Source organism: Phaethon lepturus, unplaced genomic scaffold (assembly GCF_000687285.1).
Source record: "Phaethon lepturus isolate BGI_N335 unplaced genomic scaffold, ASM68728v1 scaffold29930, whole genome shotgun sequence".
In the NCBI taxonomy this organism is placed as follows: domain Eukaryota; kingdom Metazoa; phylum Chordata; class Aves; order Phaethontiformes; family Phaethontidae; genus Phaethon; species Phaethon lepturus.
Window position 1 is genome coordinate 12,999 of NW_010514530.1, and position 12,018 is coordinate 25,016.

The 12,018-nt window shown below is 50.0% G+C and overlaps 1 protein-coding gene across 1 annotated transcript in view; it reads right to left on the reverse strand.

Annotated features, from left to right (window-relative positions):
* Nucleotides 1-4,015: 4,015 nt before the first annotated feature.
* Nucleotides 4,016-12,018, reverse strand: part of CRYGN (crystallin, gamma N) — an 8,838-nt gene continuing 835 nt past the window's right edge. Inside the window, 4 exon segments of the mRNA XM_010293251.1 lie at nt 4,016-4,151; nt 9,642-9,787; nt 11,505-11,699; nt 11,701-11,763. Coding sequence (XP_010291553.1) covers nt 4,016-4,151; nt 9,642-9,787; nt 11,505-11,699; nt 11,701-11,763 — 540 coding nt within the window.

Consider the following 12,018-nt stretch of genomic DNA (forward strand, 5'->3'; position numbering starts at 1 on the left):
TACCAGGTCCAGATAGGTGTCTCTGGAGGGGGAGAGAAGAAAGCACCGAGAAGAAAGCACAGGAAGGTGTGAGCGTTGGGCGGCCTTAATAGCAGGATAACACCTCTTGAATTCCCCGGGGAAGGGAGGTGGCTGTGCAGCCCTTTCGCCTGTGTAAGCACTTAGTAGAGATTCATTTGAGCTATGACAACATCAAACATGCCAACAGTGGATCAGTAGGCAGTTTCCTCCTTGCCTTCATTATATATACACGTACGGGGTAATAGAGCGATGCAAAAGTACCGCAGTTGCTCAGATATCTTCCAAGGATTCATTTGAAAGAGATACTCCATCAAATTCCCACATTATCCAGCTACAGTGAAAGGACATTCGTGTATGCAGTCATTCTGGCAGGAGCTATTTGCTTTGGGGCCAAATGTAATTCAAAGTTATTCTGAATATTACACTGCAGCAGCCTGGCCAAGCCCAGTAATGCTGATTATTAGGGCTTTCCTGGTTTTCCAGATGGAGCTGATTTCATTTAGTTCTCTCTCTTATAATTAATAATTTGTCCCTTTTGTTCAGTTTTGAATCTTTGTTTTATCTCTAGCATTTTGTAGAATAGTTTCCAATTTACTTAATCCATTGCTTGCCTCCTCAGTGCACGTAGCAGAACTCATCCAGCCATATAGTTTAATGACATGCAGCTCAAATCTCTGCTGCACCATCTCACATACAATTCACATCAAGCTGGCGTTTTTGTCATTTATATTTTATATGCTATAAACTCACAAATCATACCGTTTCATACTACAGCGATGTCACTAATCCTTTTTTTTAAAAAAACAACCACTAGCAAACATATGGGATCTGTGTGTTCTGTCCTTTAAACAAGTGCAGATTTAGCAAGGAGGGGGAGGGAAAAGGAAGAGAACGAGAGCCACATCCCCCCGCTGCCAACGCAATGCATGTTCCTGCAGCATCAGTGTTTGGATTAGGCCCATGGCCACCCTACTTAGGTTTCAAATCAAGAAAAAATAGATGGAATTCAATTCCCCGCTGCCAATTTTTGGTGATATTAGGCTTCTGCATATGGAGAATTTTTAAAAATAATGTTCGCATGAGACTAGCTCTTTGCATTGAGAGTGTGTTCATAAATGGGATATCAGCTATTAATAAATGATGAGTATTTGGTCTGTAGGCATATTGTGGGCATGCATGAGATGTGCCATAGGTGGCTAAATGCTAGCTGGTTACAAACAGCGTTCCATGCAACAGCACGGATTAACCAGACCGCCTTTTTTGTGCTTTTTAACTCCTAGCACGCAGCAGGGTTCAGGCCAGGACTGGGGCTCCTAAGTACTTCCACAATTTAAATAACAAATATTAATCTACTAGAACATATAAACAAACGATGAGTTTGGAGCGTATAGATGAAGTGGGCTTGCACACAGTAGCTGTATGTTGGAGTCAGCCTGTACGTCTGTGTGTACGTGCACAGCTCCACGTACCGCATTAAGGATGGGGAGGGATGTCAGTGGGTCCCTCCAAGGGCTGGTCTCACAAGGGAGGTTGAACCACTGACCACTGGAATCCATACAGCAGAATATCTGCGATATCGCGGGTCTGACCCCAACATTAGCAAGACAGTCACCTCCCTTGGCCGCGTGCACCAAGTGTCGAGAAACGCAGGTGTGGCGATTTCTGGGCTTACGCTGCTGTCCTCAGGGGAATGTGGGTGGATGGTTGTTCTTTATTTTCTTTTCTTTTGTCCTCCAACAACTTAGAGCATCTGGGATTCCAGTTAGTGTATATATTACAGCCTTTGTTTCTTTACCCTTCATGCTGCACTGTGACATTGAACATGCTTCAAATGAATGAAACCCCTCCTTTAAAGCTACTCACAATTCAAGGCCTGTCTTTCTTTAGGTCCACGTTTGGGGTTTTTAACGGATTAATGGCCAGAAGGTCACAACAGAGAACAATTCATGTGACTGAATATTAACTTCTAATAGTGTGCATTGAGCTCAGGAGCCGATTAGAGCCTTCATGAGGCAAGAGCAACACTAATCCTGGAAGGACTCCTAAAATCTTTCATAAGCTGCATTTAATTAAAAGAAAATGAAATACGCAAGAGTTGATGCACGAGTTGTACATTTGTGCATCCCACTCAATGAATGAATCATTTCCCTGCTTTCTTCTCTGACACAGAAATACCTTGCAATCCATTAAAGATGCTTAAATATTTTTATGGCTCCAATGGACCACATGTCACCACAAGCCACCCAGGACGTGGCCACTGAAGTCCAGAGCTGATCTGGTGTAACTATGGTGCTTTTGCAACGATTTGAGTAGAGGTTGATGTCCAGACTGTAGGTTGTCCACAAGAGACGTAATTGCTTATATCATTGCTAAGACAAACATCACCCAAACTATTGTTAAACTCACAAATTTTTGGTAATGTTTTGTATTTCCACACCCCTCATAACACATGTATGGCATATGTGCATCTGCGCCAAATCTCAGTCGATGAAATTCTACCAGTGGTACCACTTCATCACAGGAACAGCACATGTCCTTCTCACACAGGACAGGCCCAGTTGTTACCAGTTGCCCCAGTCCTGTTACTGGTAGAGAGCCACGGGGAGCCAAGAAGCTCTAACTGGAAAGACGAACTGCAAGGTGGATGATTGTAAACTGATCAAATGGCAGCCGGATCCGGTGCCAGACCGGGATGCAGTACGGGACCAACCAGCCCCCCGCCCCGGCACAGAGCACGGACCCCCGTTCCTCCTCATTGCTCTGCGAAGGGCAGGGTCCCATCGCAGACCCGCAAAGCAGGGCAGCCCTGAAGGCTCACGTGCCTCGTGCCCCAGTGTGCTGGGGACCTGTCAGCCTCGCTCACGTCCCTTCGAAGGGCTGGGGACGGTGGTTAGAGCAGCAGCCGTCCCACTGGATTAACACAGAGCTTTGCCGCTCTGCCGGCAGCGTGCCCGTGCCTGTCAGGATCCATCAGGCAGCCAGGCCTTAACAGCTAATAGAGTAACAGAGTGAAAAGAATAAAATTACCTCTTTTTGAAATAGCCAGAAACGCTCTTAGCTAATACTGAACACAGCTTATGATTTTACAGAAAGGAGGCTACCTGACTTTTGGGCACTGAACGCAAGGGAAGCGCCCAGGTGGTGGTGGATGGTCCGTAGCTGAATGAGTAGAGCTGTTCCCACCACAGCTGCCAAGCATCAAATGGGGTTTGAGGGCACCAAAACAACTGGGACGGACTGGGAGGGCTGAAGGGGCAGGAAGACGGGGAGAGGGTTGTGCAGAAAGTAACAGTGCTGTGGCTGTTCTTCTTTGCTGCTGCCCCCTCAAAATGCCTTTGTCAGCTGAAGGGCTTATGAATCAGGGAGCAAAGAGAAGATTGCTCAGGTCTTGTGCCTTCAGGAAATTTTGTTTAATATATTTTTTAATCTGTGCTGATCTAAGGTCAAAGTAACTTCGGGTGAATGATTTCTATCACCTCCGCATCAGGAGCAGCACGTCATGCTCAGACAGACCCCACAAGTCAGTCAGATCCTGACATGATCCTCACGTGTGTCGTCACATGGCATGAGCAGACACTCCGATGGCTGCGCGCCTGCGCTCACAGCACACGTGTGCAGCAACGTGACCCCCTCCAGGCATCAGGAGTCAGCTGGATCCATCACATGGTGGCCCTGGACGGGGCAGAGTGAACATGTGTCAGACCACAACCGCACCGGGGAGCATGTTCCCGGGTCTGCTTGTTACCACCAGTTCTGGCCCAGCACCCCCATGTCCTCCTTATAAATCACTGCAGAACAAAAAAGCAAATTCATATCATGAAAAGCAAGCTTAGAAAGGTTACAAGTCCGTTCCCTCTTAAACTCATGCAAGTGATGGAAAAAAAGTACTTAGAGGCAAAAGCTGGTGTTTAACAATTTATTCCACGGGTCAGTGAGTGGGAAGGAGGGTGATGCCCAGTCTCAGCAGGCCATCGTTGGTAGGATGAAAGCTCAGCTAGAAGTAGTTAACGATTCTTCTGATGGACTGGACGCTCGCGCTGCGTGCCTGCCATGCATTGAAGTTGCTGAACTCGCCTCGCTCCACCACGTACATACGGCCTTGGTAGTTGGGTTCCTCGTACAGCACCCACCTGAGCAGAAAAGGAGGGTTACTTGGGTCCCAACAATGTGGTCATGTGAGGTGGCCTCATGCCCGCGTTGAGTGGCTGCATTTAGGCATTGCAGTACTGCAAACTACCAGGGCTCCCTGGTCCCTCTGCAGTCCCGGTCCCATCCTGCGCACAGAAATGGCCCCGGTGGAGTTAACTGCTGGCGCTTCCCCCTGTTTCCAGCATAGCCTGGCAATTATCCATAGCCAGATTGGACCTTGCCTTGAGAAGAAGTTGTTTTGGGTTACACCAGCGATGAAGCCTGGGACCAGGGGCTCCCTGTAGGAATGGATCTCTCTGAGTTTCACCACATGCAACAGAAACAATTTAATAGCATTTGATAGTGCTAAAGAAGGACCTGAGTCCCCTCAGCCCCTAGATAAACCCGTTTTGCACTGTAAGGAGAAATGTGCAATGCTTGAAGGATGTTTTACCTCTTTGAACTGACTCGTTAGCGAGGATGAGAACCATATTTAATAATTTCTCCCTTTGCTAGTAATTTTCAATGGCCTCTCTTTGATGCTTTCCAACAGAGGGCAGGACTTGGCTCGGTTATCTTCACTTGTATCCCTATGTCCAGAGTTAACTACAGCTTTCCCTTGGAATGCAGTTAAATAGATACAACACTCAACAGCTTTGGTAACTTCGGTGTGCCTGACTTATTCACCTGGCTTGGCTATGTTTCTTTAGCATGTCTTTCTCCATTTGAAGGTCTTCAAGTCAGGAACAATTGTGATTGATAGTCAAGAGGGGCAAATTTTTCTGCTCTTCTCTCCCTTCATTCCTTTAGTACACACTGTGCTGTGATCTTAATGTGGCCACAAGTGTCACCTCTTTCCTCTATTTAAATCTCCCATGGTTTTTAACCAAGTTTTTCCATTGCTTTGATAGTTTTACAGTCAGGTTTCCATCCCATCATTGCTGAACTGCTCATCTCTGCCTCATTCTTCTCTTCCCAGCATTTTAAAGGATTTTATAAGGATCTGTGCTGCTTGTCCCATCTATTGACTCAGCAATGATGAAAGAGCACAAACGCAATCTTCGAAATCATTTGGTTTTTGTGGTCTATCTCTTGCCTGGAATTCAGCTGTGACATCTGGTTTGGGACCTACTGTTTGTGGAATTTCCAGGGAGAAACTCCTTTAAATACTGGATGGGTCAAAGACTGCTGGGCCTCCAGGGTCAGACAACAGCTGGTGAACTCAGATCAGTCTGACCCAGAGCAAAAAGCTGGAGGTCTAGGAAAAAAAAAAAGTTGTTTATAAAAGCAGCCACCCATGGGCATTATTAAAAAAAAACAGTAAAAAGTTAGGGTATTTAGTCAAGCCACCTTACAGATTCCTTGACATATTTGGATTTATTTTGTGTTTCTGAGAGGACACGAGGTGGGACCGAGGTGGGTTCCTTCTCCCATCTGCCTGTGCACAGATATGACTGGCACGTTGAGCACACGCCTGCCTGGTGCCCCTCTCCACGCTGCTGCCCACGCTTGCACAACCCTTTTCTGCAGCATCGCTGCAATGTGCTCAGCCAAGACATTGGGAACCCGAGCGTTTCCTGCAAACAAACGAGTTCATTCTTCGGCACTTTTGGCAGCCAGTTTATATCTGAACTGGAATTACAAAGTCGTTCTCAGACTTCCCCTTTGAAGCTCACTTTGCAGACGTGGAGAAGGCTGCCCGCTGCTCATGTGAGTGTAATGGCAGGTTGCCCTGAAGCCATGTCCCCCCCATCGCATATCCTGATGTGCACTGTCGGAGAGCGTGCTCAGCTCTTCAGCTTAATTATAAGAACAATTTATAACATTATCCTCCTCTAGGTATACCGCAGCCTTGTCCATAAGGCACACATGGCTTGTTTCCTTTTCTACCCCACCCCTTCAGCTTATATGCACCTCTCCATATTTTTGGACGATCATGGGCCTCCTTTTCCATCAGCTCACTCTCAAGCTCTCACTCTCACTCCTGAAAAGACCTCCCAGTCCTATTTTCTGCACCTTCCAGTCACTCCCTCCTGCTGAGAATACCTAACGTTATTAAAATACTGCATGGTGGTAGGACAGGGTTGTTCACAGGGTGTTGCTGGCCCACCAGGCCACGGTGGTTCTTCCAGCTCTGCTCTACTTTAGGGTATCTTTCAACATCTGGTGGACCCAGGGGGAATAGTGCAGGGGGTAGAGCAGCCCCTCATAGTCCCTCTTTCCCAAGACCTCTGCACTTCTCTCCTGACACAATGTTCATGTGTCTGCACAGTCTCGTGGTGGGAATTGGGTAGATGGAAGAAGACTGTGTGACCTAGCATGGTGATAAGAACCCACCGGCTTGTCCCTCTGCTTAGGGGAAGGCTGCGAAAAAGAGGAATAAAAGGAATAGTGGAAAGATGGGAGTGAAGTGTATTGGCAGTGCAAGGTGATGAGTGAAGACTTGTATGGCTTACTTAGCTGTTCCTTTATTGCCTAAAATTTACGTTCTCTGACACCATCAGCAAGAGAGGAAATCAAGTCAGTCAGGAGCCCAGAAAAAAGAAAGAAAGGATCCCATCCTCAAGCCCAGCATGAGAGAGCTGATCCAGGCACATAGCGCACAGCCCTCAAACATCTCAGTGCTGTGTTTCATTAGCACATAAACCCAGAGGACATGGGAATAAAACTCGCATGGAACCAGCGCAAGCCCTGTAAGCCAACGCTGGCTGCTCGCACTGAAAAAGCTGTCAGGGGAGCGCTGCAGCTTCAGCCTGAACCAAGCGCGATGCTTTCAGCAGGGCTCGAGGTCACTCATTCTCCACATAGGGCTCGAGCAGTGCCGTGAGACGCTGTCGCCTCTGCCCAGAAATTAACGTTTATTGAGTGGCAACGTTTGGGTACCTGTTCTGGTTGTTAATTCACAGCCTGACTGCAGAACATCTACTAAATGCTCATAAATGCTTCAGCAGAATAAATGGTTGGTCTGGTTCCTTCAAGTTACATCACTGTAGCTTAGAAAAGCCCTTTTTGGGGTATTCTCTCCTGGACTGTAACAGAAATTCAGCTTTTTAAAGCTGTTCTTTCTCAGCACTCCTCTGTGGAGTGGCCAAGGCACAAAGGAGGACAAGAAGCGTGTGTCCATCTAAACCTGGATGATACTGTATGTGATACCGGTGCTGGCTCTGCCCATGGGACGGAAAAAGCTGCTCGCCACACAAACTGCAGCAGCTTCCAAGGAGGTGGTGACATCTCAAAACTGCTCCGAAATAGCAAGTCATTTCCAGCATGGCTCTAACAGCTTTATCGTCAGCCTTTCTGGTTGTGTGGGGCAGCGGTCGCCAGCCCCCAAAGGGCAGCGAGGAAGGTGCCAGGCACCCTCAGCCCCACCGAGAAACCAGACGGACATTGCGTTGGGGGAATTAAGGGGGAAAATTGCAGAGTGAGACTTCAGCGCTACTGGGAGCAGGCAGAGAACTCAGGGGGACCCTGCTTTACATCTGCGTTCAGCATGCACAGGGTAGAACAGACCCCTTTCAGCCTGGGGATGTGCCCGAGACAGCCTGTGGCGGAATCTCCCCTCATCTCCAGTGACCCCATCTCCTCCGCTCCTCGAACAGTCGAGGACGAGTCCTGGGCTTTGCCAGGCTGAGCCCAGCACCGGCTACATCTGCAGCCCCTGGGGACACTGGGGCTTATATGGTCCTTCCAAAAGAGAAAAGCAGTGCCCTAGAGTCCCTTTCCCTCCTTGGTCTCATTTCTCCTCCTGCAGCCCGGGGCCAGCAGGTCCTTCTGCACGGTCCTGCCTTTCAGTGGCCTTGACAGACCCTTCCCCATGCTTTCAAAGACCGTCTTCCCGGGGTCCAGATATAACTCTACAAAACTCAGTGAGTTTCCTCACCACGCTTTTATCACTATTTAATTTTTTTCTGTTTTTTTTATCACTACTAGAAGCCTTTACGAAGTCATGTAATGTTAACATAAACAGTCTAGGCTTCCATGTGAGGGAAAGCAAGCTTTGTGCCCCTTACATATTTTGCAGGGGAGGGGGAAAATCAATCCGAAAAATGTAAGTAAGTACTTGAAAGCTTCTGGGCAGCTTCCCAATTTCTCAAGCTCCAGGCTCTGCTACAGGGACACATGTGGTAAATAATTGGCCCTAAAGCTCTTGCCAAAGTACTTGCAGGCTCTCTCTTGGCTTTATGGTGTTGGTACTCAAAAGCCTTTTGCTTCAAATGCTCAGCACTAACTGAGTCCCCAGTGGGCTCCAGCCATTTCTTCCCATCGAGAGCTGGTAGCTCTGCTCCTTAGTTTTAATGAACCTCCACTGCCTGATCATAAGCCTGTGTTTTTGGAAGAGGAGAGGTCTCAGTTGAATCAGAAAGAGTCCTGCAAGACACTTGCTGTCAGGATATCAGGAGCTTGGATGGCAACAACCTTTTTCCTATTCTGGGAAAAAAAAAGCTGTTGGACAGCAAGGGTCCAACATCCCGCACCGGACGCAGGTGAGATGCGCAATATCCAGTCCAGGGCAGGCAAAGAGCATTTCTGCACTCCCTCCTCCGCAGGGGCTCCCCTCTGCCCCGTCCCTTACTCTGGCCACCTTCTGCCCGGCTCCGGGAGGATTTTATGGCATGCCCCTGCTCCCAGCACTCTTGCAGTGAGAATGCAATTGTCAGCCAGAGGAAAGGGGAGACGGACGGATAGCAACCCTCCTCACAACTGGAGCAAAAACCCATAAATAGGACCGACACTGTCGACAAAACGCAAATTGCCACCCAACAGCAAGAAAAAGGCAAAGCCGCTGTCCTGCCGAGGCTTTTGGGAACGTCTGCAGGGGCAGGAGGATGGGGCTGAGCACCAGCAACGCATCTGCAAAGCGGGTTCACGAGGCGCCGAGGGTGACCAAAAACCCCCATTGCAGTGGCTGTGCATCACCGCCGCATTTACCCCTGTCCTTCAGAGGCAGGATTTAATGTGAAGGTGAGACGCCACTGCCTCATTTTTGTTGTCCAAGAAGGAGGTTTCTGGTGTTGCAGCAAGCTGTGGTGAAGCCATTTGCAAAGCGAAAAAAAGCCCTGACCTGCATCACCCGGAGCCATTCATCCACCCTCCCCAAAAGCCTCTGTGCAGGTTTTAAGGAGGTGTTTGGAAACACGCACAGAAACGTTTTTAAAAAAAGAAAGAAAAAAAAAATTCTGGTTTTAGACTTCTTGTTTCAGACACCTTAAAAAGATGTCTCAGAACTCTTGTAGCTTGTGCTTAGCTGTCACCCTCCGAAAATCATGCTCCTTAGAAGCAGCTCTCAACGGGCAGGCACCAAAATTCACCTTTAAACCATAGGCTCAACTCAAATTTTTAGGCTTTCTCCAAGTCCCCCCGGCATCAACAGGCTTTTCCACGATGGGGGAAAGTCTTTGCAGCCGCCTCGCTCCCCTGCGGAGCTGGGCACAAAGGGCGCGGGGCAGGGAGCACCGCAGCGGCTGCGCGCCGGGACGCGCGCCGTTACTTACGCGCCATCGCCGTACACTTTGAGGGCGTTGATGCAGGTCTTGTCCCAGCCTTGTCCCTGCAGGAAGGAGCAATCTTCCGTCAGCTCCAGGCTGGGACCACTAAAATGGCTCCCCTCAAATATTTCGATCTTGTAATGCTCGCCATGCTGGGGACAAAGGGATTCGAGTCAACAACAACCAAAAAAAAAAGCAGCGAATTTTTTACCTGGCTTTTATGAGAGAGAGAGGAAGACGGAAGGGTGCTTCGGAAGGGAAACATGAAAAGCAGTCCAACGCCACCACCGCCAGCGCGCACAGAGCACGCACAAACTCGTGCCGCCTCCGAGCACACCTTCCTATAGCTGCCGTGCGTGCGTAAATGTATCGCTCGTGGGCTGCAGCGCGCTCGGGCACACGTAGCCCCTCGCCCGTCTGCAGATCCCCCCAGCCCGCAAACCCTCCATCCCAAATACAGCATCAGCTACAGCCCCCGCTCTCCATGCACTCACACGGCAAAACAGGATCCATACCCGGAACGTAGGGAGATGTCAGCCTATTTATTTCCCTAAGCTAATCTGTATCGCTTCCAGTCCCACGCATAGCCGTGGGTCCCGATGGGAGCGGTGGTGCCTTTCTTTAAGGAAAAAATCAGAGGAAAGAAAAAGAAACCTTCCCAACATCATCGGCTCTGCACAAGAGAGCCGATGATGTTGGGAAAAAAACCCTCCCAAACCTCAGCGGCTCGGCAAAAGCCACGACATAAATTCCTCCGGGGAGATTTCTGCAGCCTATGGCATAGGTACGTGGGGCAGAGCGAGCTGAAAGGGTATTTTTAAGCTAAACTCAAAGAATACCTAAACGCGTTTTTCAAATAAACAACGTCAACGCAACAAACGCTGCTCCGGGGAGCCGCGCCGCAGAAAGGCCTCGAAGCACTCGCTGGCATCCCACAGGGAAAATCGCGGGCCGGGGAGGGAGGAGCACGGCCTTGTGCCGGCCGGGCTCCAGGGCCCGAGGCAGAGCATCCCTCCATGCACGGGCCGCGGCGGTGCCTTGGGAAGGACGATACAGACCTGGAACAGACCCGTTGCTGTGCTGAAAAGCAGCTCCGGGGCCAGCGAGAAACCCCGCCAGCTCCAAGTGGGTTCCTCGTTGCCCTGGGGGGCCTGAGTGATAGGAGAGTCGAACGGAAAGTCCTCACCCAGATTCCTTTTTCTTTGCTACTTTTTAATCTTGCCAATTAAACCTTCCTTGGGGCAGTGTTTTTAAAAGCTTCGTAAGGGTTAGGCTGTCTCGTACGGGGGAAAAAATGGGTTTAGTTTAGGTTACTGGCGCTTTTTTGCAACAGCAGAGAATTCAGCTGGAATTTGCTAGGAGCAGCCCAGCTGCCCCACGGAGCCGGTTCGGAAAGCCCCCGGGCTGCCCGCTCCCCCCCGGGGGTACGAGGAGACCGGGCTGCCGCCGCTCAGACCTGCCTTGGGCAACGACCCTCCTGCTTAATTCCCCCGTGAGTATTTCACAGTGACTCACGCTGGAAAGGAAAAGCCGGTGACACCAGCAGGACCATGCCACCATGAAAAAACACGGGAAACCCCATCCCGTTAAGGCCGCTGCGTTCCACGCTGCGGGAGGAAGGCGATGCGTCTTCTCCCAGCTGGGAGGCATGGGAAACCACGACTCGGCTTTGTGGCCAGTGCAGACCGTTCCAAGGGGTGACAAACCTTCCCTGAGAGACTATTTCCTTCTCAACGGGACGTATTACTTCTAAAAAGTGCAGGTATTTATTACACCTATTCACGGGGCTCCTAAAAATAAAGCCTGACGGCAGCTCCGTCCCACCGATGCTCCAGCCGGGAGAGTGAAACACCAGCGGCACCCACTCACCATCCCGACGGGCCGGCAGGAGCCCAGGTGGTCGCTGCGGCCATTCCAGCGGTAGAAATCGGGGTACTCGCCGTGCTCCAGGACGTACTGCTGCCCTCGGAAGTCGGGGTGATCGAAGCAGACCCAAGCCCCGCTCTGGACGCAGATGGAGTTGACCCGGTTGAGGGAACCTCGGTCCTGGAAGCTGTCGCAGCTAGCCGCCCCTGCCACAGACCTCCAGCTTTCTGCCCGTGAAGCATTTGCCTTCGTAGAAAGTGATCTGGGGGGGAGGAGAAAGGGCCCGCGGTGAGCAGCTGGGGCACGGCCAGACCCCCATTTCGAGCAGATGGAAATCTCTTGCAGATGCATCGTTTTAGAATGGCTTGGTTTTATTTTTAGCTGCTTTCCAGCAAGAGGAGCACGGCATCACTGGCATTTTTTCCTAAGAACCGTATTTGTTTTTCTGGGAACGCAGCGCATCCCGCATTTACGGCACTTCTCACCACCTCGTGTTTGCTCACACATATTTCCAGCA